Genomic DNA, 26,619 nt, shown 5'->3' on the forward strand with positions numbered 1-26,619 from the left:
CGATGACGGTATCTGAGAAATAAGCATCGGACTATTCATTTGAATACTAAATAATTTATCTTAGGACAAACTAAGAGTTCTTTAAAACTTATGTCTTTAAACCTCTCACTTAGGCATACATTGAAGCACTATTCTATGCCAAAAATAAAGTGGGAGGAGAACCATGAAGTCTTAGGGTCAAAACTTAGTGGAGGCATACGCTAGGTGATTTCTTTTTATCTGCATAAGTCGAAGTGCGCGTAATCCTTTGGAAACCAAAGGAGCTATTGAACGAAAGGGATGCAGTCTCTCCCTTATCTTTTGGAGAGGAGAGGACAGAGAAGAAAACGTCCTTTCACGCAAGTTTTTGTTGCTTCCTGTGTCCTTACTCCTTACTAGTCAACAAGGAGTCTTCGACTAAGAAGGCATTTTGGTAAGTCGATATCCATCCAAAAGGGAAGCAAGCTACCTTTCTTTGATTCTCTTTCTGGGCAGGGAAGAGAATGAAAATGGACCACAAATGGTATAGTGGGTGATTCGAGAATCGTATGTGACGAGGCGAAATCTTGTTCAATAAAAAAATACTATGTTATACCAATTAAAAGGACTCTTGGCAAAACATGAACCTTTACAATAGTGTAACAACAATAAATCTTAATCGCAATTAATTGACATCTCCAGTTGGTCTTTTGATTATATTATGTTCATTCTTAACTAATTTGCGTTGAATGGTGATCTTCATTCCTTAATCATGATGTGTCGAACCCTTTGGTTAATATTCTATGGTCAAAATCTCATGATTTTCTTCTATTCAAAAAATGTAAAGCTCAAGTTCTTTGATAAGATTTTGTAAAGCTCAAGTTATATTTACAAGAAGTGTTTACTCCACAACTTTTAGTTTGATTTAGTTTATCAATTTTTCTTGAACACCTCTCATTATAAGAGTTGATTCCATCTTCTGAAGCAGAGTCGTCTGGGCAGTAGCGAAGCCAGAAATATTTCCAAGGGTGTTCAGACTTGAAAGAACTAAAAAAAAATTCCGACAAAGAGTGTTCAATATATATTTTACACATCTAAAATTAATGTTTTACTTATATACACAGTGTAATTTTTCGAAATATGGTGTATACTACTTTCTCCGGTCCACTTTAATTGATTTTTTTGGTTATTTTCACACATATTAAGAAATCCGTCTTTTAGCATTAATTAATAATAAAATTGATCTTATTAACCTTAATTTGTTCATTGGAAATATAACAAATATTCCTAGGCTCTTTACTTTAAAGACAACTTTGAAAAAAAGAAATTAATTCCTTCTTGATATCTGAAAAAATCGAATATTATGGACCACAAAAAAAGGGCCAAAAAATCAATTAAAATAGACCCGAGGGAGTATATTTCACCAAATTCGAAAAGTAGCTCTTAATGGATATATAGGATAGGAAATGAAGCAGCGCTGATCCTCAATTCTTTTCTGCCTTCCCAAGAGCAAGGATAATCTCACACTTGGGGAAATGGCAATTGAAATAACAAAAATATATGATTGAGAAGAAACTGCAAAGTGTTGGTCATTTATAAGTACATCCTATTTTACTTTTTCATTTTATTTGAGAAATCCTCGAGATCCAGCTTGCGATCTACGGGTTCACGTGAACCTAGTAGCTTTTGTCCAAATAATATAAATGTGTTCCAAAAAATCAATAAATATTTATAAATGTTTAAATATGAACCAAGTTACTATTGAAAATTTACTCGAGATCGTTGCAGGAACCCATAAACATTAAATCTTGGATCCGCCTGAGCAAGCACACAGTTCGAAACACGGTGGATAATGAGCACATCTCTCAACCTTTTCCACTTAAAAGAGGGAATGTTTGCTTTATCCATCCAACTTATTTCTTATAACAAAAGATTAAAGCAACAGCTTTGCAAGTGGAATATAAGAAATCAAACAATTTCTTCAATGTGATGCACGTTAAATTTCATTCAAAGAAGTTCAATGTCATAGAGTTTTACTACATTGCCGGAGAAAAAAATTGTGAACTCAGTCAACAGGGAAAAAACTTTCTACTTAGTATATTCTAGTACAATGGTTTTACATTACAATTACCTCAAGGCCATTGTCAACAGTGAGGACCAAATTCAGTTAAGACGTCCAACGGATACGAGCAGCATTTACAGAAAAGATATCATGACCCAGTGCTACTGGAGTTCAATCTGTCAAATTAAACCTCTTTTGTTTGATCCCTTTTCGAGTCAGAGTCATTTTCGTCGTGACCTGTCAAGCCTAAAGACAAGTCCAAAGTGCTTTCATTTAAATCTTGTCTTTCTGGAGGTTTATCCTGTGTATCCTGATGCATTAAAGCACAATTAAAAAACACTAATGGGCATTATACTCACAAAGTTAAAGAACATGACACCAGGAAGAACAGAACAAACCAAAGAAATACAAAGAAAAGATGAAACTGTTTGGTTGATAAAAGAATTTTTATTGTTCTCTTTGAAGATGAAAGAGGCGAAAGGGGAAACCTTGTTTGTTTGCTTAAAAAAGAAGACAACTTCTAAAGAAAATTTTAAACAACTTTTCTAAAACAATCTGAAATCATATAAAAACTTGAGAACGCAAAAAGGCTACAACATGCTGGAAGAATGGAGATAGGAAATTGTTTCACGAATCGAACAGACCCTGTGTTACACAAACACACAAATGTGAAGCTGTATGAAGTCCACTGCTCGATTCAAAGTTGGGAAAACAAATAGCGATGAAAGACTAAATCATTATTTCATGCCTTCCCCAAATCACATTTAAAAGTTTCATACTAGTCATTTTGTATAACGAGTTGAGAACACAACAAACTAATAAACATGTTACAACAGTCAGTTATGTGCCTTATCTTTTTTCCTTTAGCATTTTTCCCTATCACAGTTCTTCATGTTGGGAGAGGGGAAGGTTTTAAAGTACCTGATTTTCTTCCATCGGCAAATCGTTGATGTCAGGTTTTTCATCAGAACCATCAGCTTGAGATGTTGGCTCCCCGGTATTGGCATCAGCCTCCATAGGTTTAGCTTCATCCTCATCTTGTTCTGACGTCTCATACTTTTGATCTTCAAGCACAGCAATCTATCTCAACCATTTTGACAATGAAATTTATTATCACTTCTTTTTTTGCTAGGGATTAATGAAGAAGATGCAGTCAGACATAAATATTATTATCACTTAGCGAAAACCAAAGCTATTGCCTTACTGACGTACCAGAAGCAACCCCCGATGAGGGAAAAAATTAAAAAATAAATATTTAGGCATTCCGCAGATTACTCAAGTACAACAACAAGACCACTATGCCAATGGTATTAGGTGTGGTAAGTGACAAGCGTAGTATCTATTCTTATCAATGATGAGTGACGATTACTAACATGGGGAAGGATAAATATTCTAATTCCCAATGGAAAGAAAGATCAAGTAAGCTCTTCGACCAGAAAATTGACAAGCCCTATGCTCTTAATTAGCAGCTCTGACTTAATTTGGCATTGCCTCCTTACATCCACCAGGCATAAGATGAGGTTTATAATCACTGGAGGAATATACTGTTGAAACCAAATTAACGTTTTCATCTCAATTGCATAATTGGCCACAAAAATCTCAGCATATCTTTAGAGGTACTAAAATACGGGACCAGTAGATAACACCTAGATGGTGCATAATATAATAGCTTCTCCTAGCTGCTAAAGGAAATTCTACAAGTTAATCATCTCTCCGGGTTTCAAACAACCAACAAAAAGCACATAAGAGTCAATACTAACAAAGCAGGAACAGTAATTAAAGGTATCAAGCTCTGTACACACACTCGGTCTCTCTCTCTCTCTCTCTCTCTCTCTCTCTCTCTCTCTCTCTCTCTCTCTCTCTCTCTCTCTCTCTGCTAATAGACTCACTATAACCAGAACATATTTCTGAAAGCTTATGCTAGCTTCCCTCTCCTCTCTCATGCATATAGCTAGTCTCCACACTGACATGAAAAACCACCAAGCAACATGAGAACAACATATGGGGGTCTAAGAATACTTCTACTGCTTCTGCCATATTTGATGAACAAGAGGTAAATGGGCAACTGAGAGACGGACAAAGAGAAAGATTTAGTCTTGCATCCTTGATTTAAAATTAGATGAGAGACAGGAAAGAAATTGCTTCCAGTGGAGATGAAAAGATGGCTTAAAAGTTCCGTCAAGTGTCAACAAGAACTTACTTCTTTATCTGGTAGGTAGGTATGACTATTCAAAAATCTTTTAGCGATCAACGAGACATATATCCAATGCCAGAACCAATTTCTAGATCAAAAACTTGCAGCCTAAGAAGTACAATGGTTCTGTAGTTCTTACACCTCAGCAGAGTTGGAAATTTTTACATTTTCTTTTATCACTGAAAGATCCACATCTTGACAACCTAAATAACTTGTAATTTCCTAAATCTCACAATTTAAAACCAACGATATTAGCTTTTGTGTTTAATCAAAAGCAATACTATATAACAGCCCCACAACTATGCCATTTGATGTCAGATCTACACAAAACATAAGGCAGATCCGTAAACCTTACTCTCCAACATTGAACCAATTTCTCCACTTCTTTCCAAAATTCCAACCAGCAATACAGTATCTATACATTTTTTTCAAATCCATATTTCAATAAGGTTTTAAAATATATACACTAGCAATGTTACTCCATTATATTTTAATTGGTTGTAGCAGGCCACTTACCTTGCTTTCAAGTAACTAGATAGCGTAAAAACACTCTCAATGTATAAAACTTAAACCTGTTCTAACAAATCCAATACCCAAATAGCTGTCCCACACCAAATCAATTCCCCGTAATCTGATTTCCCAAATTCCACAGCATGAAAAAAACAAAAACAAAAATAAGAAATAGTAAAGCAAACTCCACAGACTGTTGAAATAGCTCAACATTGTGCGCAAGCGTATGGTTCCAATGCACGAGATCTTATAGTACTTACTAGTGAGTTCCTATCAATTAGTATTACACATAAGAAATGAATTATAGACACTAATACAATTAGATCGGGGAAATACTCAAATGATCTAAGCAATCAAATTCAGTAATTAAAAGAAACTAATAAAACCTTGAAAGATCATAAATTTATAGGACCTAAGATGATTTTTTTTTCATCTGTCTATTCCTTGGAGGATATTTACCGGATACTTGTGCTGGTGGGAGCTAGTAGAAATAGTTGAGATGCGGGCAAGCTGGTCCGGCACTACGTCATAAAAAAAATACTATATAGGGAAATACATACGGTTGATCTCTAAAAAGCACTCAAACTAGGTAACTAAAAAAATAAAAACTTAAAAGATTATTAATTTATTACCGGAATAAACTTAAATTTTCGCTTGCGTGGTTCCTCGATCGGAACGACTTCGTCTTTGTTAGGATCGCCATCCTTTTCATCGCTACTGTTATTTTGGCTGGCAGTAATAGGTCTCCACTTCAGAAGCAAGAGATGAGAGCCGCTACTTCCGTTAACTCCGCCGTTAGCAGCTGCCGTCGTCGTTTGATGATTGTTTTTGTTTGAGCTAACATGGATCCACTTCTTCTTCCATCTACGAACCGGACCGGTAAATACAGTTGTTGGACCGTATCTAGTTGATGACCGGCCGAATCTAGCTCCTACTCCTTCCATTTACGGTGGCGGATCAGTCGTGACTCACGGCGATGTATTCTTTTCCGATACGGAATTTTGTTTATTTGTTTTATTTTATTTTTTTGATCTTCGGGTATTTATAGTTTCGCTTTCTGAGAGACGTTTCATGGTTTTAGTAGACTATGGGAATTATCAAGTGTGAGAAGGTATACGATAAGGAATTTAGAAGCGATCTGAACCGTTAAACTGATAATTAGTCATTTGGTAAATATTTTTCTTTTATATTTGTATTTTACCCTTTCTTCTTATATTTGCATTTTTTTTGTTGCTTTTACATATTTTTTTTCTTTTTTTCTTTTTATTGATGAAATCACCTATGTTTATATTCTAGTGATCACCTATGTGTAGGAGTGTCAATGGATATTCGAAAACCGATTAAACCGACCGAATCGTACCGCACCGAACCGATTTTTAGGTTTCTTTTTAAGAAACCGTAGGTTTTTATATAAATTTATAACCACACCGATAATTAGGGTAGGTTTTTTATTTTATAAAAATAAACCGAAAAAATATCGAACCGTACCGAATAAATTTTACATGAAGAAAATATATTTATTTAGTAAGTTTAAAAATAATAATGCATTGAATTTTTTTTTAGTCTTGGAATTATGAAAACTATTACAAGCCAACAAGTAATTAAACTCAAAATACTAATTCCTAAAACCTATTATGCTACTTCTACTTAAACTAATTTATTTCAAGTATCTTTATTAGCAAGACACAAAGTATTCTAGCGATTATGAGTAGCAAACTACAATGTATTGAATATGTTTCCTTTCATACAATTTAAATTTATCTTTTTGAATATTTAATCTTCTATAGACTTTATTCTTGAGTCCCAACTTGGTATATCTTTCAACTCGTGTGATTAATATTTTTTTTGCCTTTGTTTGATTTTTTTTACGGTGTTGTAGAATAGTTGATGAATTTATACTCTAGCCATCTTTTTTTTAATTCATCACCTCTTAAACAGTAAAATGTCTAGAGAGTTTTGCTAAGTCAGATAAAAGAACGTATGTTATTGCATTTCTACTTCTATTGGTGAATTTTACATGATATTAAAAAAATACCGAAAATTAACCGAATCGTACCGATACCGAAGAGAAACCGACATGATTGGGCGGTTTCGAAAGTCTAATTTTGGTTATACATAATAGAATAACCGAAAAATTGGTATGATACAAATTTTATAAAATAATTGGCCGAACCAAACCATTGACACCCCTACCTATGTGTATTTCATATTATATTAAAAGGCTGATTATAAATATCACTTATTTATCCTTAATTCTTTATGTGTAAAATGGGATTGAGGCATCGAGACTCAATGAAATAGAAAACATTGGTTATGGATCGATTCGCGTTTGATAACTTAAAGAACTAGAGATTTCAAAAACAAATAATAACAATAAAAAGAACGATAATGAGGTATATGATTACGCTATTTAATAATGTATTTTTTTAAATCGTAATAATAAAAAATTAACCAGACACATATTTAGTACTACTATCTATACCATAAACTCTAAAAAACTATCAATTTTAAAGAACAAATACTTGTTTTTGACAATTTATGTTGACAAAATTTGATGTAAATCGCCAAATGTATTATAACTAAATTTGACAAAAAAGAAATGTTTAAGATGTTTTGGAAGCAAAATATGATTGAAAGTAAATTAAAATAAACAATACTTTAAAGTTTGGATATACTCAACAATTAGGACCATTTCTCAAAAAAAAAAAAAAAAAATCTCATATAATTGAAGTGGAAATAGAATGCATCATAACCACCTACATTTGCACAATGTCATTATTCAAGTATTAATAAAAAAATGATATTGCTTTTACAAAATTTTGAAGTCAAACTTATTAAATAATTATTCCAAATTATCTTTTGATGCATTTTCTCGTCGAACTGTCATTTTCAGGATTACTTTGCTTTTTTGCTTGCATTACCAATTATTTTAATTACAAGTTAGCTTAATATCTTAATTATTTAAATCAAGGGAAATAGTTAATATATCTACTTTTGGCCGAAAAATTCAAAAATAGCCAGATTTACAAGTGCTCATTCAAAAATAACCACAATTTCAAAAGTAATCGAAATTTAGCCACTTTTTATGTAAAGATAAATCTGAACGAAAACACTGTTCAAAATCCGGAAAAATACTCCAGCATAATATACTGGAGTTCCAGTATAATATACCGGTTCAACATAATATACTGGAGTTTGGAGCACCGGTGCTCCAGTCTCCAGTATATTATACTAGAGCCAGCAAAGTATACCGATCCAGCATAATATGCTGGAAGTTCATACATAGGTGCATGAACTCCAGTATATTATGCTGGACCGATCTCTGAAAAATAATGACTATTTTTCATTGACTTGGCAAACGCTGGTTATTTTTGAATGACCGGTCCGAAAATTGGCTAGACCGTGCTATTTTAACCCCAAAAAGTTATAGTCCCAGTGAGAGGAAAAATTGAAAAAAAATGCTAAGTGAGCAAATTACCCCATCAAAAATCAAAAAAGAAAAAAAAAAAAAGCACCACATTATAAATTTCTTTGTTTTTTTCCTTTTTTTTTGCACCATTTTAGTACCACTTTTTACTATATTTTGCAAATAATAATTGGACAAAAATTCACTCTTTCTCGGCCGCACCACCCCTTTCCCGCCTTCCTCCTCCTCCCGCCGCCACTTCTGCCGTTCACCTCCGCTTCCCCCCGCCTTCTGCTACCTCACGAATGGAAGCTCAAAAATTGTCTTTTGGACTTTCCTCCACTTTATCCACTTCACCAATTCAAAACAGAAAAAATCCAATCTTTAAGATACCATCTTTTTCTTATACTTCACCAAATAATCTTACCCTTAAAGGGTTTTTCTTAAAACCCCATTTTTCTTTTTCTCCTAAAGTTTTGCCTTTGCCCACCAAGAAAATTTTCCAGTGTACAAATTGTTTGCAAGGAATAGAAAAAGAATTTGTTACAATTCCTAATAATTGTGTGAGCAAAGAACTTAAAAAGAAGAAGCTGGCAGTTTTTGTATCAGGTGGAGGTTCAAATTTCAGGTCAATTTATGAAGCAACTATTGAGGGTACAGTTCATGGAGAAGTAGCTGTTCTTGTTACCAATAAACTTGGTAAGGTTTTTGGAAAATTATTATTTTTCAGTTTATTTCAAGATTTAATTTTTAGTTGGTTTTTAGTCCCTGCTTATTTGAGATTTTGGTAAAGCTTTAAGCTTTAATAGATTATTTAGGTCTATATAGGTGATACATATTAGCTGAGGTTATGTTTTAGACAGTTAACACTTCTGATATTTTTTACCTATATTTGCATAATATTAGCATGAGATGAGTTTAACTAGAGTAACATTTCAGTGAGGATTCATATAGCCAACCCCAACTTATTTCGGACTAACGTGTAATTTTTATTGTTCTTGTTGTTGTTGTAATTCAAGATTATCTGTAGTTGGCTTTGGTCCCTGCCTATTCGAGATTTTTTAAAGCTCCAAGCCTTAACAAATTGTGTAGGTCTATATAGGCGATACATATTAGTTGAGATTATGTTTTAGACGTTAGTGCTGTTACTGTAGGTCATATGCTTTATAGTAGCGATTTAGCCTTTCAGAGATTTATACTTCCGAATATATAGAGAACTTCTAATATTTTTTTACTTATATTTGCATAATTAGCATGAGATGAGTTTAAATGGAGTAACATGGTCAGAAAGGATCCATATAGCTGGACTCCAACTTGTTTGGGACTAAGGCGGCGTAGTAGTAGTTGTTGTTATTGTTGCAATTCAAGATTATTTGTAGTTGATTTTTGCGTCCTGCCTATTTGAGATTTTAGTAAAGCTCTGCCCTTTAGTGAAAACTTGTAAATTCAGTGTATTTGTAGCAACCGTCTTGATTAATTTGCCAAAGAATGAAATTTTATTTTAAGTTTTTACGTCAGCCTTTATCTGTATTCCTTCTTTTGTTTCTTTCTTCCTGATATTTTATTATTCTGTGACTTCATGAATGTGTTCTGCTGTGTTGAAAGTTGAAATCAGTGGCAACCAAACTTTTTTTTTTTTGGCGCTCATGTTGAGAAGTTTCTTGATACAATATCAGCTTGATAAATTTTTGGTGGAATCACTTGAAAAGTTCAGAAATTTCTGTTTCAACTAAAGTAGTTTCTCTTATGCTATTATTTTTGCTTGTAGCACAGATAACTTTGTGAATATATGGATTGGTGGAATTATACTCATGATTTTCAAGTGTTTTTCTATCCTTTGAAGGATTACTCAGTGAAGCTTTTGAAATGTCTAAAAGTCACATTTAGCCCAGTTTATACCCGAAGATATGCCTATTCAATTGTCTTCTCCTAGTTGTCACTCTTTTTTTTATATATATTTTTTGTACTGAAATGCAGATTGTGGAGGTGCAAAGTATGCAAGGGAGCAAGGCATCCCTGTTATTTTGTTTCCTAAAGCAAAGGATACATCTGAGGGTTTGTCGGAGGAGGATCTCGTGGGTGCTCTAAGGTTTTGTTCTTGTCTATCCACAACTCCTCTATTGACCTGACCACATGAGCGGTTGTGTATTTTGTGCAAAAAAGATTTTGTCTTCCCTGAAATTATGTCGTGCCGCAATCAGTTCCTCTTTTTCTGGTGTTTTTCTTTTCTTTTCTTTTTGACTAATTAGCAGGAGAAAGGTGGTATCTGAATAGAAGGAAATATACTTGTACTGCTACTGATTGCTGAGGATATTTGCTTTTGAGATATAATGAAGATTCTATATACAAAAGATAGATGAGGTTTAAGATATGGTAGTTCTTTGTGATCGATATGGCGATGCTTTTGGTTTTCTTAAGCTGGACATCTGCCAAATATTTCTGTTTTTCTCTCAGCTGCATTTATTTTTGTCACCTTCTTTCACTGTTGTTCTTCTGCTCACCTGCAAACTATTGTAAAATTTTCACCTATTTGGACACTACTTCTGGTTATTTGAAACTTTAGAGTTGTTCTGTTAAGCGCTTCTCTTTTTGCTCACCTTTCTTTATTTTTGGTCATCCTTTTCGTTTTGCCCTTGCTTTCTTCTACTTGGAGCAAGAAGACGATCACGGAAAAAACGGGAAATGAAATGTGAACAAAAACAAGTAAATCATGATAACGTCTATATTGCTTGCTATTATGCTGTGTTCTCTGTGTATGGATACTTTTCGCACTTGTTAGTCATCTGAATGACGCTAGATAAATCATCTAAAAGGGGATTGGTTGGTTATCTAGTGTATGAGTATGACATGAATTATCTAGTGACTTTGCTCTCAGAAGTTATGTGCTTTAGCTTTTTGTACTGGTAATACCCTGTCCGTGCCCCGTTAAGTTGATGTCTTTGTTTTCTCCCTTGCTTTACTGAAGTTATTACATCATATTCTTCCCAGATATCTTATAGTAACATTTGTTTACAGAACCTACAATATCGACTTCATTCTTTTAGCCGGGTACTTAAAGCTTATCCCTACTGAGTTGGTCCAAGCATTTCCAAGATCAATATTTAATATTCATCCGTCACTTCTTCCAGCTTTTGGAGGCAAAGGCTACTATGGCATGAAGGTGCATAAAGCAGTCATTGCTTCTGGAGCTAGGTATGTAAAATAAAAATGAATTTTTTTGGTTAATCAAGTATCATGTATCTTCTTTGCCTTTAATTTTTCAGTTGTTAACTTCAAACTAAAAAAAATACTTTGCCATGATAAGTAAAAAAGTAAAGAAAAACTGTCATGTGTACTGAAAATGGTCTGTTTCAGGCGCCATTTGCTATACTTTGTCTTTAAAGTATCATGTGTTTGAGATTCTTTACTAGGCCTGGAAGGCCTAATAATCCAACGTTTTTAAAAGTAAAAGGCACAAAATAGCTATGAGGTCTGTAGGGTTTGAAGTGAAAAACAAGGAGTGAAAGTGCAGAATTTATGACAAATTTTAAAATATCATATGTGTACGAATTTAGTACTACAGTAACCTCTTAAAATATTTCAAAAACAAAATAAAAATAAAAATTGTACTATACTAATCAAATTCCTTTCAAATTACTAATTTCCCTATCCAATAGCACAATACCGTTGTTAATCCAACTCCTCAAAGTTGAGACTCAAAGAATCTGCCATTTCTCATTGGTATCACTTTGTGCATCAATGTTTGAAGCGCACACTTTTCTGAAGCACATATCGTCAGCCATGAAGCGATGCGCCTTCACTTCACATCACTTCATTGCTTTAAGCAAAGAAGCAATGGCTTTTAAGAACACTAATAGTCCTTCAGAACCTGTTTCATTTTTGCCTTATAAAAAAGTTATTTATTTTGATATTTTCCTTTATCTTCTTTTCTTTTAGTGGTGGTGGGTGGTGGTGGCAGGCGAGTGGGAGAGAGATTATTAATCTGTGCAATGTTTTAGGACACATGCAATGATGAGGAATATAGCTTACAGTAAATCTGACCCATATGGAACTTTTTCTATTCTAAAGACAAAGAGGTTGGATTGAGGGAAATTTTTAGTTTAATAAGCTTGAGCATTCAGTAACAGCCAATGATTTATTATTTCTTTTTGCCAAAATATCTGGGTTTATAAGCCAGTATGTTAATTTCCTTGTCATTGCTTCCAACGATTCTACATCTCGTTATGGGTTCCCTGAAAGAATGCTTAAACTCCTAGTACTTTGTTCTGTTTCTGTTGCATTTTTTGGGGTAATGGTCACCTGTAAACTTATTTAACTCTTTAGCTTGGTTTGAATTTTGGCTGGAAACTGACGGCCAACAAGAAGTTTCCCTGCTTCTATGCCCCGTAGAAAGTTGTATTAAGTCATTTTCCTGTTAGTTACTAGAGTCATTTAATGGGGTTCTCTAAATTGAGACTTCTAATCAATCGATCTGCAACAGCTATTTTTCTGATCTGAACAGTGCATCAGCTGTACCATATTTGAAAGCGTGTCTGTATATAGTTGGACTTATTATGTCCATGATGATGCCGAGTTGTTAGCAAAGGCAGGTCCAGAAATGGATTAGCAAAGGCAGTTTACTTTAGACATCCACACACAGGGGCGGAGCTAGCCCTTCGTGTACGGCTTCGGCTGAACCCAGTAGCTTTGGTCCAAACTCTGTATTTGTCTTATGAAATCCATTGAATATGTACAACTTATTTATTTAGAATTCAGTAACTTAAAAGAACTAGAATCCCGAACCCATATACTTCAAGCTCTGCCTCTGCCACATAGATATATTTTAACAATTTTCAGCTATACGTTTATAGTGGAAGTCGAAAGCAGCCACATCAATGCTTATAATGTGGATCCCCCTTAGTTGCTTACTCCAACTTCAGCGTACTATGCTATCCAAGTCAATCATATAAGAGACTAAAAAAAGTAGATGTCAGAAGCTGGTTTTTCGTATTTTTCCCCTTCAATCAATTAAATATATGCCCGGAAAGTGAACTCCTGAAATCCAATAAAGTCAATCCAAGTTCGAACACACTTTAGTTTTCGTCCATAATTCAAATAAGTGCATATGATATGACTAGCTCTTTCTTGTAATCCCTGCATAAAGGGAATGCGCTAATGAGATATATTTGTATTCACTCTTCAGAAACACATGTTTGTAAGAACTGCTGATGGAAGATATCCGCTCCTTCACAAGTCTATAGAGGGCATGAATTTTCCTGTCCAAATATCGCAAAACATGCAATTTTAGCTCTTCTTTTGCAGGAGGCAAAACCAAAGCACATTAGCTTGTAGCTGAACAAGAAATAGTACCACCATTCAGCTTGTAAATTGTAAATTGAGTGCTTAGTTGAAGAGCTAATACTCTCTGTCACTTGTGTTTTCTCTATAAGTTAAATACCAACAATCACTTAACCCATTGCTTTTGGATTTGAATTTTCTATTTCTGTTTCTATTAAATTTAAATGCATGTGAAATGTGATCTGGGAACATATCTAAGATCTTATCGGACAATGTAGCATCTTTTTGTTGAAATATTGAGGATTCACATTCTCCAAGCAAATAATTTCTATTGCTAGTTTTTACCATGCAGATTTAGACCCCTAGTTTGAGTTGAGAGCCCTTACTCCATTATCTTGGAATTTCCGGTGAATTGTGATGATCTGTTAAAGACAATTCCTATCATGATTGACCAGAATTGGTCATTAATTGTTTACTTTATTGTTTCATGTTGATATTGTTGCTTGTGACCTAGTTGCTACATATTTCAGTTTATGTCCTCCACCCTTTACAGCATTAAGCACCTAACTTTGATTTCGGTACCTGCTTTGAGACGGGTTTAGTTTTCTCTGTCTTTAATGCTTTGGATCCTCATTTTAGCTCCTACACATGTGTCTACGGGTTTCAAGTTCTGAGCATAAGCAACTCATTTTTTTTTCTATCTGCTCTTTTCCAAACTGTAGGTATTCTGGTCCAACAATCCATTATGTTGATGAGCATTATGACACCGGGCGTATTCTTGCTCAACGGGTGGTGCCTGTGCTTGCTAACGACACAGCAGATACACTTGCAGCAAGGGTTCTTCAGGAGGTCATGAATTTCTTTTACGCATTTCTTGTTATGATTAATATAATTGTTGTCACAATCAAGTTGAACATTTCATGTTGCACTTAAAAATAACCTATCAGTCATAGTTCTCAATCTTTTATTTTCTTTCCCCTTCTTTCTGGATCCTACCTTATGTTCCACGCCGAGTTCCTATATTAATAGGAGACTGCTCCGTTCCTTATGGATTTCTTCATGTGCGCCTTTTCAGTGTTTTAATGCAAGTATATCCATTATTTTGTCAATCCATTTATCCATTAAACAAACGATTAGCAATTTTTTTTTTTTTTAAATCAACATGTATGGTCTTAGATCATGAATAATAACCATTATCTTCCCTTTTTTTCAATATTGCTACTACTTGCACTTTGTGGCTTGCTTTTCTGCTTACTTATTTGGCATGCATTAATAATCACTTTTGTTCCATAGCTTGTCCATTTCCTTCTTTTCCGTGCAACATTTTGTACTAACACACAGAGGCAGATCCAGTATTTAACTCTTATGGGTTCAATATTTAAGGTTCTTAGTACTGAACTCATTATATCCTTAAAGTTATGGATTCATATTTATAATTTATTGCGATTATAGTAATTTTTACACATAAATTTATACTCCGCATCGAAAGTTATGGGTTCAAATTGAACCAGTGATATAGAGCTACATACGCCCCTGCTAACACACTTCCTTAGCAGGAGCATAAACTATACGTGGAAGTAGCGGCAGCATTATGTGAAGAGAGAATAGTGTGGCGCCAAGATGGCGTCCCTCTTATCCAGAGCAAAGAAGATCCCAATCACTACAAGTAGCAAAATGGCAAATCAACAAAGCCTAAAAGTCAGTAATTCTGCATGTGGAGTTGCAGAAATTTTGCCTTGATGCTAACATAATTTTGGTATGGATGCCTAATGGAAGGTCTACCAATTTCCTTAATTGCTCAACTGACCAGTTTACCTTAGAAATTTTACTTGTTTATGATACAGATGAATATTTTACTCCTATAACTTTTGTATCAGTATTTTTGTTAATCTTTTTTATGTTTTCACTTATTTAAGAAATAGCTTGCTGTTGCTCCACATTGCTGGATATTATATATTTGAGTTGTAACCTTGAACCGAGAGGTTGTGAGTTCGAGTCTCTCCAAGAGCAAGGTGGGAAGTTCTTGGAGAGAAGGATGTTGGGGGTCTATTTGGAAACAGTCTCTCTACCCTAGGGTAGGGGTAAGGTCTGCGTACACACTACCCTCCCCAGACCCCACTAAGTGGGATTATACTGGGTTGTTGTTGTTGTTGTTGTTGTAGTTGTAACCTTGAACTTTATGAAGATATCATATTGTGAAGCGTACAAGTGGAATTCTATATTTCTCATATTATTGAAGCTATTCTCGGGGATGTATCATAAAAACTTATCCGCACTTGATATTTACATTAATTCGAGATATCTGTCTCACATGCATGCATTTATTACTTAGCCGTGATTAAGTGATATGTAATTTATGTAATTGTTAAAGTTAAGTTGCTTGGTTTAGTGTGACAATTGCTCCTGACACTGCCATTTAGGTAGTTTATTACTCCCAAATTTTAATTTTCTAGTTAATGGCGCCATTTGAGTAGTCAAGAAACTAAAAAGAGAATTGTTCAAATATGAAAAAGGAAAGCTGTTCGTTCCTTGAGGTTTTCTGCCTAGTACTTGGACGCTCTTCGCTTGCTCAATAAGCTAGTGAATATAAAACAATAACGATCCAGTAAAATTCCACAAAGTGGGGTCTAGAGAAGGTAGTGTGCACGTAGAACTTATCCCTACCCGATAGGGTAGAGAGGCTGTTTCCGATAGACCTTCGGCTCAGGAAGATGAAAATAAAACAAGAAGAGATAATTCATCAATATCGTCAACATAAACCATAGAAATAGTGACAGCATCCTCAAAACCATAAAATAGATGACATGCAATAACAATAACCAGCAAATAAGGAACGGAACTATGAAAAACAATAAGGGTAGTGTGGACTCTACATTAACCACAAGTCGTCTACGATTAACCTTATCAAACTCGCTTCACCCCCGGTATGAAAAAGGAGAAGCTCGATTATCCCCTAGCCTACAACCCTAATGCTCGACCTCCAGGCCTTCCTATCAAGGGTCATGTCCTCAGAAATCTACAATCGTGCCATGTCCTACCTGATCATCTCTCTCCAATACTTCTTAGGCCGTTCTCTACCTCTTCTAGTACCCTCCAAAGCCAACCGTTCACATCTCCTCACCGGAGCATCCGGGCTTCTCCTCCGCACGTATCCAAACCATCTGAGTCTCGCTTCCCGTATCTTGTCATCTACAGGGGCCGAGATGTGGTGATTGTTTTAGTCCTAAGTAAATTGGAGGGATTGTTTGGTACGCATACTTTCATGTATTTTGAACTTAAAAGGTGAAAAATTAAGGATACTTTCATGATTTGAACTTAAAAAAAAGGTGAAATACTATGCCACTATCTTGGATTTCATCCAGCATAACTAACTATTTTTCAATGACTTCTAAATTTGTGGCTATCTTTAGTTACAAGTCCAGAAATAACTATTTTTGAATTTTACCCGCTTTTGAAGGATTGAAATGAATTGCACAAAATACAAAATTGCCCAGTTGTCTGAAACTAATTGTATTTGCTAATCAAAAAATCTAAAAATGTGTTTTTTTATATATAATACTCATATTTACAACAAATACACATTTTTGTCGTCTATTAGTATTGGGCGCGGCTAAAATTTCTCAAATGATTGTCAACTTATTAGCAAATCGTAGAAGAAAAATTAATCTAAATAGCAGTTCACCTAATCTCTTAAACTAAAAATAGCTGACGAATATCTAATATATGTATAATTCATATAAAATATATGAATAACCGTGTATAATTAACGTATAATCTATGTATACCACTTAAAAAAATAAATATTGAATTTGACGGGCTATTTGTGTAATAATCCCATCGTAGAATGAGTAATCATCTAGCCCAGCCCACATAAGAAGTTGGGCTTTTAGTCCATATCGCCCCAAACAAAAGGCCCATATCTCACTCTCTCTCACACAAACCCTCACTGCTCCATATATAAATCCACCTTATTAGGTTTAGGGTTTTATTGAATCAGTATACTGCAAAGCAAAGGACAGCTTCAACTTTCAGCAATGGCCGCAAAGAAGAGTCCCCGTAATCCAGAGCTGATTCGTGGAGTGGGAAAACTTTCCCGTTCCAAGATGTACCACAAAAAGGGTCTATGGGCAATCAAGAAGAAAAACGGCGGCTCTTTTCCCGTACACAAAAAAGCCGCCGCCGTCGCACCACCGGCCGTCAAACCACCCAAATTTTACCCAGCCGATGACGTGGCAAAACCCCTTGTCAACAAACACAAACCAAAACCCACGAAACTTAGAGCAAGTATCACACCCGGTACTGTTTTAATTATCCTTGCCGGTAGGTTTAAGGGTAAGAGAGTTGTGTTTTTGAAACAGCTTAAATCTGGGCTTTTACTTGTTAGTGGACCATTTAAGCTTAATGGTGTTCCTTTGAGGCGTGTGAATCAAGCTTATGTTATTGGTACTTCAACTAAAGTGGATATTTCTGGTGTGAATGTTGAGAAGATTGACGATAAGTATTTTGCTAAGCAAGCTGAGAAGAAACAGAAGAAGGGTGAAGGAGAGTTCTTTGAAGACAAGAAAGAGGTTTGTTTGCATTTTTAAGCTTAAAGTTTTAATCTTTTTTGCTCATTTTCTGCTTAATGTGTGATCTGTTTGTTCATTATGTGATTAAGGAATGGATCATTATGTTCAGTATATGCCTATGAAATGGATCTTTATGCTCATTTTATAATTATAGTTTGAATCTATTTGCTCATTGTACTTCAATTTATGGATTTTTTCATTTAAATTTTTGATGATTGAATCTATTTGCTTATATTATACTTATAGAGTGGACTTTATGCTCATGTTATGCTTAAGGATTGGGTCTCATTGTTCATTTTATGCCTAAAGATTGGATCTTTTTGTTCATTGCATTATTTAATAGAGTCATGTTTTTGGTTTTAGTATTTGTCCTTTCTGTACTTAAAGATTGAATCTATTTGTTCCTCTTATGCTTAAGGAATGAATCTTTATGTTTATATGCCTAAAGATGGGATCTTTTTTGTTCATTGTTTGATTAAAGATTGATCACTGTTTTTGATGAGTTTTTTTTCCATCTGTTTTGTGTGTGTCGGTGTATTGTAGGAGAAGAAGAATGTGCTTCCCCAGGGAAAGAAAGATGACCAGAAAGCTGTGGATGAAGCATTGATCAAGGCCGTTGAATGTGTTCCTGAATTGAAGGCTTATTTGTCTGCTAGGTTCTCCCTCAAGTCGTGCATGAAACCCCATGAGCTTGTCTTTTAGGCTGTGCGATGTTTAAAATACTCTTTATGAAATTGATTTTGTTAGATTTATTTTGGTTTATGTTCTGTTTTGGACCTGCTTTTAGTCGTTGTATTGAAGATTTTGTTGGCTATAAACATCTTAAGTTGGCATATCCAATGTGAGATTTGCTCTTCTCTTATCCTAATATTGTGTTATAGAAGTCAATTCTTGAGCTCAATTGATTAGGGTGAACTGACTAGTCTTGAATTGATATTAGTGCCTGATGTTATCCTTGTTATTGTGTTATATAAAGATTAATGCCCGAGCTTAGTGGGTTAATTTTGAAAAGCTACATGTACCAAGAGAAGGGTGAAATTCAGTACCTTTGATCTTGACTGCCAAGGTGGCTGTAGCAATATGAAAGATTTTATTTGAGGAGTTTACTGGCCGGTTGTTGTTCTTTGTCAGCATATCTGCTTACCGAACTTCTTACATTTTTTACATAATTGTCGTGAATCATTTTCCTAAGCCAGAGTTCTATCAGAAACAACTTCTCTTCTCTGCCTTCTTGAAGGTAGGGTAAGTCTCAGTACACACTTCCTTTCCCACACCCCACTTGTGGTATTACGTTGGGTTTGTTGTTATTGTTGTTGTGAATGATTTCTTCTATGTCTGTTGTATTGTATGTGCATATTACTCTGCTAGATGAGAAGGGGAGAAGAAGGAAATGCATAGAATTTAGCATTTCTAGAGACCCTTCTCTAAAATCAATCATCTATATGCACTTTCCAGGCTCACTGCTTTGGTTCCTGGCAGTTTGCGTCTATAGGTGCTTACATTGCAAATACATTACAGCTTTTCGCCTTTCAGTGCTGAATATGCATTCGATGGTATTACTGGTGTATTCATAAGATTACAAAGATTAGTCCTATCTTGAATCTTAGATAATCTTCAAGTCTTATCTTGAAACTCTGATAGGTTATCTATAGTTGAATGAGTTAAGTATACTATAGCCCTTGCATCAAAATAGTGTCCGTACTATCTGGACTTTACATTACAACAAACCCACTGCACAAATGTGGTTTGGGAAGGGTTGAATGTAACGTTACCCCTACCTTCAAGAAGCGTTTTTTTCAAAAGTAATTTTCAAAAGAGTACTTTTGGTGAGAATCGATTTGTGTTTGACTAATTAATTTGAAAAGTACTTTAGAGCAGTAATTAGTGTTTGGCCAAGCTGAAATTGCTTTTAAGTGTTTTTTTCTCAAAGTGCTTCTCAAAAAAGTGCTTTTGGCGAGGAGTTGTCTCTCAAAAACTGCTTCGGCTTCTCGAAAGCACCTTTTATCCTTCTAAAAAGTTTGGCCAAACCCCTTAATTTTTGGCGAAAAAACACTTTTGGCAAAAAGAAAAGCTTGGCAAAAAAAAAGCTTGGCAGGCTATAAAGTTTGCTATGTTATGATAAAAATCAAAATATGGTGGATGTCTACTCTTCCTCCATGATCTTTCTCTCAAATGGTTAATGACATATTCAATGACATATTTTCTTCATTTTTCATGCCTATATAAAGGCCTTGTAATAGATAGAAAAATACACACAATTGAAGAAGAAAATCTCTTGTTTTTCTCTATCTCTATTTCTTGTTCATGTTTTACTAAATTGCTTTTATTTTTTGTTCATGTTTTACTAAATTGCTTTTATTCCATAACACGTTATCAGCACGAGTCTTTAACCAATTATATATATATATATATATCTACAAATATTTTCCTACATCCAGAAAGATTACAATTAGAAGTCATACATATCATCACATGGTTAAATGTAAAGAGAAACTATATATGGTAAGTAATGAAATGTAAGAAGGTATGATTATCTTATACTTGTCATTTCTTTAAAATATCATATGCACACAACTTCGTACTACACCTGTATTGCATAAGCACATATTAATATTACATCTTTTATATCACATGAATGGAATAAAATTTTTGAAGTTCTATATGTTAAATCCATAGTAACAGTTAATTGTTGATATGATGCATGTCATGGTAACCAAGGATATTTTATATAAATTATCTTATGCATATTTATGTGTTAACTATTTTCAATCTGTACTGCCGTTTTTAACATTTTCTTTCACTTGGATGAATATTTTTTTTCTTTTGGATTTTTACACTTGCATATAGTACCCAAAAAAAGGAATAAAAAATAAAATAAAATTGGTCATACTGATTAAAAGCATAAATTATCTTGAAGAAAACAAAAAGTACTTCACATCTTTATCTAGGTTGATTAATTACTTCAAAAGCTATTGAGAAAGTATACTTCATAATTTATGGTCGTATCATTTGAAAGTAAACAATGATTAGTATGACTACTGGAAGAGGTATTTTTGAGTATCCATGACCTACTTGATGCTTGCTACCGACTTACCATTTTTAAATATTTTATATGAATGATGCACAAGCTACAACTGGTAAGTTGTTACCTATAATGTCACTTTTTAGGTAATATAAATGCTGAATTTATGTATTAGTACTATATATGTGTTGTTACCTATATGGTGTACGTTTGATAAATTTATTCACTAATTGCTTGGTTGAATTGAGTGAACGAAAGTCATGGCGTTAAATCAAATCCAATAGGTAGGGTATACCCCAAAAACAACAATATTTTTTAGAGAGACTCAATAAATATTATGACAATGATTTTATGATCCTTTTAAACTCTAATAGAATTTAGAAGAAATATTCTGACTACAAACGATTGTATTTCATATAGATGCTACAAATAACTAATAAAGCTTTACGCTGATTTGAGATTTGTACACTTATTTAAGAAAGCAAATTTGATTTGCTAAGTTGCAAATTGGTTGTGTATAACTTTCTTGGCATGTGATTGAAATTAAGGCTTGAGAATGAATTTCAATATTGTTTAGCCTATTATGCCATTGATTGGGGATAAAACATCGGGATCAAGTCCTGATGCTCCATAATGATAAGAGTTGGGTTTGAGTCCCAATTTATTATGACCTAACATGCCTTTATATTGGTAAGACATTGGGTTTGAGTCTCAATGTACCATATTGATGATATAATGATGACTAAAGAAAAATAATATATTTTTCATGAAAAGGCATGAAAAATGTCCCACTTGATTTGCTCCATTCTTGAAGTGAATGTGATAGCAGTGCATAATAAGTTTCAATGAAGACAAGTGGTTGAACAATGAACGTGGGCGTTCCAAATATCAAAATAATAATAATAATCACTATGATTATAAAAGGAGAACAATAAGCGTTCTCAAAATAGTCCTTCAAAATGTGAAGGCAATGTTTTCCATTAAATTGATATGAAAATAATAAAGCACTGATTATGATCCATTCCTTGAAGAGAATGTGACTTGTGATAAGCATTGAGAATGCAAACCCATTCCTAAAGTTGAATGTGGCAATATGTGATAAAAGCAATGAATAAAGACATGCAATTCATGATTATATGAATACCACACAACTCACCTCTAAGGGAGATTTGAGTAAAATAAAGAGAATAAATATTATTGTGTGGTTACATGAATATGTCATCGGTCGCGTACATGTGATATGCCAAATATTATTTTGTCATGCCTTATAAAAGTTATTAAAGGCAAAATTAAAGCAAGAAATAATTTTGCTTATGATGATTTTGACCATGACAATTTATTATGATATAACTTTCTCCGTGAAGGAGACATTTACCATATGAATGATATGATAAAAGATCTTGTAGTACAAAAGTTGTTAAGAACTCTGGAAAAACTAATTTGTTACTACCCGGATGAATAAGCTTATTCATGACATTGATATTGTAAAGTCTCAAAAGAAACTTTTTGAGTTTCAAATATATAAGTCAAAGTGATTGGCATATTGAGACTATAAATGAAAGGAATATTGAATATCTTCATATTTCTATAATCATACCGGGTAAATATGAAAGGTTACCCGATCTTCTTTCTATTTGTACTACACAAATATAAGCATGATTCTGGAATCATATGCCACAAGTAAACTAGAGATTTACTAAAATAAATATTAATTGGCATGACCGGTTGACCATATCGGTTCAATTATGATGCGAAAAATTAATTAAGAATTACATTGACACATATTGAAGAATAGAATATTCTTCAAGAATTCTTTTGTGCTGCTTATTCTCATGATATACCAGTTAAATGTTAGGATTGAATCCTTTGATTTCTGGAAGGAATAAAAGGTGATATATATATGGGCCCAGTCACCTGCCATGTGAACCGTTTACTATTATATGATTTTAATAGATGCATCTATTTTATGGTCACATGTGCATTTGTTATCAACTTGCAGTTTGGTTTTTGCAAGATTGTTTGCTCAAATTATTAGAGCACGAACACAATTCCAGAATATAAATTATGATGATTTATCATAATAATACTGGTTTAAATCCAAGTTGGTTTAGCAGAAATTGTATGCCTCCAATTATAGCTAAATCATTGGTTATGAGAACAAAACTCCCAAAAACGAAATTTGGTATGAGATTTATTATTTAATATACAGCAGCACGTGTACGCATCTAGCCAAGTTATAAAAAATTTTCCCTATCACAATCGGTTCAGGGTCAGGAACCAAATAATTTCTATATAGAAATATGGATGTGCTATATGATTTAATTATGCCACCAAAATGCACAAAGATGAGTTCCCAAAGATGGTTGGAAAATGTGTTGGTGATCCCAACATTAGGGGGAGAAAATGGGCAGCTGAGAAAGTGATACGTGAAATGAATTATTATGAATACATATAGATCCTCGTACAAGAAAATATAAATTTGAAGTTCAAGTGATAATTCATTTACAAATTATTGTCAGACGCATTTGATGACCCAAAGCTAAATATTATATTTCAGCTACTAATGCTCCAAATAGAATAAAGTCCATGAGGGATAGAGTCTATGGCACGCATGAAGTGTAACAGACCAATCGGTTCCAAAGATAAAACTCCTTGAAGAATGAGAGGGGCAAATATTCAAAATGGTCATAATAAGGAGGCAAGTGCTCTAGAAGAGCACCACGACATAACACTTCGTAAGACCTCATGTGAGAGGCTCAGGTACCTGAAAATAATGAAATAAAGAGATCTCAATAAGTTATGTCTTTATTGGGTAATAATGGAACCGACATAAAATGATTGTCGACGATATTGTTAATATAATGTAGCGCTCAATATGATTAATATTGACGAGGATCTTGAGATCAAATCTGTCATGAAATTTGGACGGATAAAAGATTGGCCAAATAAAAAATACGCAATGAAATTGAATTCACTTGAAAAATGTGAAGTTGGACGGTCCAACACCTGAAAGTATAAAGTCAATTGAGTAAATATGTTCTTGTGCGAAAGGTTCAAGTCGATAGACATAAAGACGACTTGTGGCACAAGAAAATTAGTAAATATCCTCATATTGATTATATGGAGACATGTTCTCTTATAGTGGATATAGTCACTTCAGGTTTTAGTCTGGCAATATATGAAAAACTTGATATGCGTATTGTGGATATCATTGAAAGATTTAAATTGTCTTGGAGCATATTAAGGTTTCCAAGAAATTTATTAAATAAGCTTCAAAAATCATTATACGGGTTGAAACAATCAGGACCCATATGGTATAATCGCCCGAGAGAATACTTGTTGAAAGAAGGGTATAAGAATAATTCAATTTGTCCTTGTGTCCTTATAAAAGGATATGGATTTGAATTTGTTATAATCGCCATGTATGTTGATGATTCAAATATCATTAAAACTCTCGGAGAGCTTCCTAAAGCAGTAGACTGTTTAAAGAAAGAATTTGAAATGAAAGATCTTGGAAAGACAAAATTTTGTCTTGGTCTACAAATTGAATATATGAAAGATGGAATTTTTGTCCTTCAATCAGCATACACTGAAAAGATTTTAAAGAGCTTCTATGTGGATAAAGCACATCCACTAAGTACCCCGATGGTTGTGAGATTACTCGATATAAATAAAGATCCACTCCGACCTTATGAAAATAATGAAGAGCTTCTTGGTCCTAAAGTACCATATCTTAATGCAATTGGTGCGCTAATATATCTTGCTAACACTACAAGGCATGATATAACTTTTTCAGTTAATGTCTTAGCAAGATATAGCTCCGCTCAAGGAGAAATTGGAATGAAATCAAGCACATATTGCGTTATCTAAGGGGGATTACCGGTGTGGGCTTATTTTATGGCAATGATTGCAATACCGATCTTGTTGGTTATGTCGATGTGGGGTATTTATCTGATACACAGAAGGCTTGATCTCAAACATGTTATGTGTTTACATGTGTGGCACTGTTATATCTTGGCGATCGACTAAGCAATCAATCGTGGCTACTTCTTCTAATCATGCTGAGATAATTGCTATTCATGAAGCACGTCAAGAATGTGTATGGTTGAGGTCTACTATACATCTTATTCGAGATAAATGTGGTTTGAAGTGTGATAAACTACCCACAGTTTTGTATGAAGAAAATACAACATGCATAGCCCAATTAAAGGGAGGATTCATAAAGGAGTTAGGACAAAGCACATTTCACCTAAATTATTGTTCACACATGATCTTCAAAAGAATGGTGATATTAATGTGCAACGGATCCGTTCAAGTGATAATATGGCTGATTTGTTCACCAAATATCTATCAGCGTCAACCTTCAAGAAATTAGTGTATAAGATTGGGATACGAAGGCTCAACGATGTGAACTAATGATCTCATCAGGGGGAGTTAATACGCGTTGTACTCTTTTTCCCTTACAAGGTTTTATCCCATTGAGTTTTCCCTGCAAGGTTTTTAACGAGGCAACCAAAAGGTATATTTCTAAATATGTGTACTCTTTTTCCTTCATTAGGATTTTTTTCCCATAGGGTTTTTTCCTAATAAGGTTTTAACGAGACACATTATTTATGGACATCCAAGGGGGAGTGTTATGATAAAAGTCAAAATATGGTGGATGTCTACTCTTCCTCCATGATCTTTCTCTCAAATGGTTAATGACATATTCAATGACATATTTTCTATGTTCAATGACATATTCCATGACATATTTTCTTCACTTTTCATGCCTATATAAAGGCCTTGTAATAGATAGGAAAATACACACAATTGAAGAAGAAAATCTCTTCCTTCTCTCTATCTCTATTTCTTGTTCATGTTTTACTAAATTACTTTTATTTCTTGTTCATGTTTTACTAAATTGCTTTTATTCCATAATATGCTATATATAGTTTGATTTGGAGAAGGCATAAGTATCCCTCTGAACTCTTGTAAAATGGGAATGTGCAATTTGACTTTTTCGAAAACATGAATTTGCTTTTATTTCTATTAGTTTTAAATTTTGTCAATGTAAAGAATATCTATCATATATATATATATATATATATATATATATATATATATATATATATATATATATATATATATATATATATATATATATATTTTAAAATAGTGATATTTTAAAATTATATTTGAAATAATAAAAGTTTGTTTTAAATATGCATTCAACAATAAACAAATAAAATTATGTAATATTTGGCTGGTGTAGGAAAAATTACTCGAATTAATGAAACAAGGTTTTAGTAAATTAAGACAACTACTTCAAAGGAGGGTTGTTTTTTTAATCATAGGTGTATTTTTCAACTCAAGTAGAATATTTATTAGTTTCTGTATAATTATAAATAAAAAGTCAAAATCATAATTAGATAGACAATACAACTAATTGATATGTTGTATATTTCATATATTTGCATTAATTTTATGTGCATATCTTTTAATCCAAAAATGATTTCATTTATTCTAATAAAATAAAATAAAAAGACAAAAAAAAATGGAAGTAAGAATATTTTTAACCACTTTCAACATAAAAAATATAGGAAGAGAGGTAGCTCGTTTAGCCAAGATGCAAAAGATCAG

At 33.7% G+C, this 26,619-nt stretch overlaps 3 protein-coding genes and 1 non-coding gene across 5 annotated transcripts; 3 read left to right on the forward strand and 1 right to left on the reverse strand.

Moving 5' to 3' along the window:
• Nucleotides 1-2,027: 2,027 nt before the first annotated feature.
• On the reverse strand, nt 2,028-5,772 carry LOC107803254 (uncharacterized). Of its 2 annotated transcripts, XM_075228570.1 has the most exons (4): nt 5,357-5,772; nt 5,184-5,245; nt 2,942-3,100; nt 2,028-2,330 (listed from the first exon to the last, which is right to left on the reverse strand). In XM_075228570.1, exons 1-4 carry the CDS (start codon nt 5,666-5,668, stop codon nt 2,294-2,296), a joined length of 570 nt encoding a protein of 189 aa, XP_075084671.1. In that variant the 5' UTR covers nt 5,669-5,772; the 3' UTR covers nt 2,028-2,293. The 2 variants fall into 2 exon arrangements, with proteins under 2 accessions (XP_075084671.1, XP_016482421.1); XM_016626935.2 differs by lacking the exon at nt 5,184-5,245 and having other exon boundaries at nt 5,357-5,767.
• Nucleotides 5,773-8,292: 2,520 nt separating this feature from the next.
• LOC107803256 (phosphoribosylglycinamide formyltransferase, chloroplastic) lies at nt 8,293-15,326 on the forward strand. The gene is made up of 5 exons (XM_016626938.2): nt 8,293-8,829; nt 10,108-10,219; nt 11,146-11,322; nt 14,130-14,256; nt 14,964-15,326. The coding sequence occupies exons 1-5, from the start codon at nt 8,436-8,438 to the stop codon at nt 15,075-15,077; spliced, it is 924 nt and encodes a 307-aa protein (XP_016482424.1). The 5' UTR covers nt 8,293-8,435; the 3' UTR covers nt 15,078-15,326.
• Nucleotides 15,327-17,383: 2,057 nt separating this feature from the next.
• LOC142167951 (large ribosomal subunit protein eL6-like) lies at nt 17,384-18,837 on the forward strand. Its single transcript, XM_075228571.1, has 2 exons — nt 17,384-17,975; nt 18,519-18,837. The coding sequence occupies exons 1-2, from the start codon at nt 17,442-17,444 to the stop codon at nt 18,675-18,677; spliced, it is 693 nt and encodes a 230-aa protein (XP_075084672.1). The 5' UTR covers nt 17,384-17,441; the 3' UTR covers nt 18,678-18,837.
• A 205-nt stretch (nt 18,838-19,042) lies between these two features.
• On the forward strand, nt 19,043-19,135 carry LOC142168578 (small nucleolar RNA snoR109). Its single transcript, XR_012698428.1, has one exon. It is a non-coding gene; the product is annotated as a small nucleolar RNA snoR109 (small nucleolar RNA).
• Nucleotides 19,136-26,619: the final 7,484 nt, after the last annotated feature.

The sequence above is a fragment of the Nicotiana tabacum genome, chromosome 13, assembly GCF_000715075.1.
Source record: "Nicotiana tabacum cultivar K326 chromosome 13, ASM71507v2, whole genome shotgun sequence".
In the NCBI taxonomy this organism is placed as follows: Eukaryota; Viridiplantae; Streptophyta; class Magnoliopsida; order Solanales; family Solanaceae; genus Nicotiana; species Nicotiana tabacum.

Bases quoted from the DNA above. Each gene is read 5' to 3' on its own strand.
- LOC142167951 (XM_075228571.1), top strand. From the start codon at position 17,442: ATGGCCGCAAAGAAGAGTCCCCGTAATCCAGAGCTGATTCGTGGAGTG. The intron at 17,976-18,518 runs GTTTGTTTGCAT...GGTGTATTGTAG, and splicing joins TCTTTGAAGACAAGAAAGAG to GAGAAGAAGAATGTGCTTCC.
- LOC107803256 (XM_016626938.2), top strand. From the start codon at position 8,436: ATGGAAGCTCAAAAATTGTCTTTTGGACTTTCCTCCACTTTATCCACT. The intron at 11,323-14,129 runs GTATGTAAAATA...TCCAAACTGTAG, and splicing joins GTCATTGCTTCTGGAGCTAG to GTATTCTGGTCCAACAATCC. The intron at 14,257-14,963 runs GTCATGAATTTC...CTTCCTTAGCAG, and splicing joins CAGCAAGGGTTCTTCAGGAG to GAGCATAAACTATACGTGGA.
- LOC107803254 (XM_016626935.2), bottom strand. From the start codon at position 5,668: ATGGAAGGAGTAGGAGCTAGATTCGGCCGGTCATCAACTAGATACGGT. The intron at 3,101-5,356 runs GTAATAAATTAA...TGGTTGAGATAG, and splicing joins GAAAATTTAAGTTTATTCCG to ATTGCTGTGCTTGAAGATCA. The intron at 2,331-2,941 runs GTACTTTAAAAC...TTAATGCATCAG, and splicing joins TGCCGATGGAAGAAAATCAG to GATACACAGGATAAACCTCC.